At 38.6% G+C, this 4,291-nt stretch overlaps 1 protein-coding gene across 1 annotated transcript; it reads left to right on the top strand.

Annotated features, from left to right (window-relative positions):
* The first annotated feature begins 2,245 nt into the window (after positions 1 to 2,245).
* LOC138871921 (uncharacterized) lies at positions 2,246 to 3,950 on the top strand. The gene is made up of 3 exons (XM_070149844.1): positions 2,246 to 2,579; positions 2,728 to 3,596; positions 3,657 to 3,950. The coding sequence occupies exons 1-3, from the start codon at positions 2,246 to 2,248 to the stop codon at positions 3,948 to 3,950; spliced, it is 1,497 nt and encodes a 498-aa protein (XP_070005945.1).
* The last annotated feature ends 341 nt before the right edge of the window (positions 3,951 to 4,291 follow it).

Below are 4,291 nucleotides of genomic sequence, written 5' to 3'. Positions count from 1 at the left end.
ACACACCTCATGTTTGTTATGCGACAGATATGCGGTCGCATAATTGACCTGAAAGGGTATTTTTTTCCGATTTTAGTCCCGAGTTTTGACCCACTATCAATAAATTTATTGGGGTTTTGTGGGTGCATCTTGTCTTATTTTTGAACTACATTCCAAGTCTTTAATATTCCTCTCTTTTGGAAGCTTTTGGGTGAAGAATCTTGCACTTTGTAAGCTTTATGGCATTTAATATTCTCATCTTTTTTGTATTTTAGCATGTGTTACTAACTTTAAATACTAAGGTTGTGGACCCTAAATGGGTGTTATATTAGTGGATGTTTAACATTGAATATATGTATAATGGTTGGTTGATATATATTTATTTATTCATTTATTGTCGGTGGTTGCAAACATTAACAAGTGCCACTAAATTCTTTCTTTACTTGGAAAAGTGTGTTAGAATTTGGTAGAAGTAAATATCAAAGACTCAAGGCTTTAAACCTTGTTTAATAGAATTTCTTAGGAATAAGTGAGTTTTATTTGACATATATTGATTGTTCTTAATTGCAATTCTTTTATATTTGGGAAAATCATAAAGAAGAAATACTACCCAACTATTGAAAAATATTGGGTAGTCATTTAGAAATCATTTGCATATTTAAAGAGCCTTCCATTAGAAATATATCATTTTAACACCGATAGGATTACATTTCATTGAAGGGGACACAACCTTGGTTTCCTTAATCAAATTATTTACATTCTCAATATTACAATTGGTTATTTCTTCAAATCACAATCATATCATACTCTTGTTACAATTAACCGAATAGAATTACGACTTAGTCAAGTAACACACTACTCGAGTAACCTTTTCACACCTATTCCCTGTGGGATTCGGCCCCAACCTTGTTGATTATTATATTTGACACCGACAGCCTTATACTATTTAATTAAAGAGTAATTTGAGCATATCAAATTTTGGCGCCGTTGCCGGGGAATACGGTTTTGAAATTACTAATTACTGTGTGCTTTACTTTGTGTCTTATTCTATTCCATCACACTTTGCTTGTTTTGCTTGGTGTTGATAGGAAAACATGGTCGAATATGAAGAATAGATGGAGGAACAAATGGAAGAAAATCCTTTTGCGGACATAGATGAGTACATTGAAGATACAAATGCTATTGTACCTCTGGTTGTTGGTGCTGCAACTTTCAAGGTGGAACATTGTTTAATCCTTATGCTTAAAGCGGAGGGGTTTTTCAGGAATTCCACTGATGATGATCCGACACAACAACTTAGAAACTTCTTGGGTGTGTGTGTGATACATAAGCAGAACAACGTCTCTGATGATGCCCTAAGGTTGAGGGTGTTCAAGTACTCACTAGCTGGGGACGCAAGGAAATGGCTTCAAAATATGCCACCAAACTCCATTCTTTCTTGGCCTGAACTTGTCCGAGCATTCTTTGCTAAATGGTTCCCACAAAGTAAGAAGTCTGATCTCCGGGATAAAATTTTCTTTTTCAAGCAAGTACTGGGAGAACATCTACATGAGGCATGGGGTCGATTCAAGTTATATTTGGTGAGGTCTCCTAATCATGGTTTTCTGGATTCGATCTTGTTGTAAAAATTCTACATGGGTTTGGATCATATGAACCAATCTATAGCCAAGAATGCAACTGATGGATCTTTTATGGAAAACTCATTCGCAAGGGTCACACAAATATTTGACAAAATGGCAAAACATAATCAAGCATGGAACCTTAAAAGACACCACATGTGGAATTGCATATGGTTGTCCTTCCTCGACTACCATGATCAAGTAAAATCAAGAGAGAGATCAAGTGATTGCAGATCTTGCCACAAATGTCAATGTGTTGACAAAGATATTCACCGAAAGCCAAACAAAGAAGGTAAATGTGGTGGAGGATGTGCAACCCATATCAAATGAAGATTTTGAGGAGGCAAACTATGTCAACAACTCTCAAGAAGGTTATCAAAGGCAACAATACCAAGGTTAAGGACAACAAAATCAATGGAGGCCTCACCCACAAGGTCAAGGCAACCAACAGTGGCGAAATGACCAAGGTGGCTCAAATCAAGGAAATAGGAATAACAACAACAACTTCTCAAATCGGAGTTCAAACCCTTATGTTCCTCCAAAGGGTCAATATTCAAATCAAGGTTCCTCAAGTGATTCCAAGTTGGAAAGCATGATTGAAGGAATATTGAAAAAATCAAGAAAACTCCGACACTTCTATAAGGAATATGACCGAGCTTGTTGGCTCTCATACTGCATCCATTCAAAAATTGGAGATGCAAATGAGAGACCTCTCTAGGGAACAAAATCCGAAACAAAAAGGGACACTTCCAAGGGACACAATTGCGAACCCAAAGGATAGTGGGAGTGGTCCAACTTATCATATCATGGCAATTACTACTCAGAGTGGGAAGGTAATACAAGGAAGGAGTGAACAAGTGGTTGAAGTAGAAGAGTCCGAACATGAGGTTGAGGTTGAAGAGCCAAGTGTTGTTGAAGTTGAAAAGGTTCCGGAAGAATTGAAAGTGCAAGAAGAAAAACTGGGAAGAGGTAAAGGAAAAGGTAAAAGAGACACCAAAAACTCTACCACCTATTCCTAGACCTCCTCCTCCATTCCTTCAAAGACTTGCTAGGAAGGTTGATGATAGCAAACTCGAAAAGTTCTATGACATTATCAAGCAATTATCGGTGAATATTCCATTTGTGGAAGCATTTCAAGAGATGTCAGGTTTTGCTAAATATTTAAAAGACTTGATTACCAAGAAGAGAACCACCAAGAATGAAGTGGTGAATCTGACTCACAGGGTTAGTTCCATCAGTGCAACATCCACCGTTGAAAAGAAAGAAGACCCGGGAGCTTTCACCATTCCTTGTACTTTTGGGGCACATGATTTTGCAAGAGCCCTTTCTGATAATGTGGCTAGCATCAACTTAATGCCTCTTGCCATTTACAAGCAAGCAGAGTTAGGTATGCCAAATCCCACAAGTATGAGATTGCAAATGGCTGATCGTTCCATAAAGAGACCGGTGGGAATTGTCGATGATGTGCTTGTTAAAGTGGGAAAGTTTCATTTACCTGCCGATTTTGTAATCCTTGATTGTGTGGTTGACAAAGAGATACCTATCATCTTGGGGAGACCATTCCTTGCCACAGGAAGAGCACTAATGGATTTAGAACGGAATGAGATCAAATTTCGTGTTAATGATGAAGAGGTTACATTCCAAGCAAGCAAGGGTATGAAACTACCACTTGAATATGAAATCATCTTGGTGATTGATGTTGTTGATGAAGTGGAAGATGCTGTTGAAATGAAGATGGAAGAACAATGCCTCGGTGAGGCATTGGCAGCTATTTTGGTGAACTTTGATGGTGAAGATATGGAAGGATATATGGAATTAGTCAATGCATTGGAGGGGCTTGGGTCCTACACTTATGCTCCGGCGAAGCTCACTCTCGACTTGGAGAATAGAGACACTCCTCCCGCAAAGCCTTATATTATTGAGCCACCGCAACTAGAGCTCAAACCGCTTCCACCACACTTGAGGTATAAATTTCTTGGCTCAAATGATACTTTACCGGTAATCGTTTCTTCTTTGTTTAATGATGTGCAGGTAGAATAATTGTTGGATGTCTTGAAGGAGCACAAGCAAGCTATTGGATGGAAAATTACGGACATTCGAGGGATTCCCGCTGGAATTTGTGAACACAAGATCCAATTGGAGAATGAGACTAAACCAAGTGTGGAGCACCAACGACGGTTGAACCCGTCCATGCAAAAGGTGGTAAAGAAAGAAATCATCAAGTGGTTGGATGTCGGGGTTGTCACACCTCCTTCTTCCGCCCTCGCGAGGGGTGAAAGTGTTTTTCCAATTAAAGGACAATCGAAACGGGATTTGTTTATTTATTTCAGAGTCGCCACTTGGGAGATTTAGGGTGTCCCAAGTCACCAATTTAATCCCGAATCGAGGAAAATATTCGACTTTCCAAATGAAGTCTGCGAACCAGAAATTCTAAGTAAGGAATTCTGTTGACCCGAGGGAAGGTGTTAGGCACCCCCGAATCCCGTGGTTCTAGCACGGTCGCTTAAACTGTTGTAATGGCTAAAATATCTGATTTTAATACATGTTCAAAAACTATAGTGCAATTTTAACTTTTAACCGCTTTTATTGTTATTATTATTATTTTTACAAGAATGTGAACATTGTTTAAAACATGTCTTTGGATTACGTCACATGAAATGCACCCGCAATCCGGAACACATTTTATTTAATGT

This window comes from Nicotiana sylvestris, chromosome 6 (genome assembly GCF_000393655.2).
Source record: "Nicotiana sylvestris chromosome 6, ASM39365v2, whole genome shotgun sequence".
Lineage (NCBI taxonomy): Eukaryota > Viridiplantae > Streptophyta > Magnoliopsida > Solanales > Solanaceae > Nicotiana > Nicotiana sylvestris.
This window is presented reverse-complemented; position numbering and strand designations above follow the sequence as displayed.

Excerpts from the sequence above, each read along its gene's own strand:
- LOC138871921 (XM_070149844.1), top strand. The coding sequence starts at position 2,246 with ATGACCGAGCTTGTTGGCTCTCATACTGCATCCATTCAAAAATTGGAG. Across the intron at positions 2,580-2,727 it reads GGGAAGAGGTAAAGGAAAAG|CATTTCAAGAGATGTCAGGT; the intron begins GTAAAAGAGACA and ends CATTTGTGGAAG. Across the intron at positions 3,597-3,656 it reads GCTCAAATGATACTTTACCG|GAGCACAAGCAAGCTATTGG; the intron begins GTAATCGTTTCT and ends GATGTCTTGAAG.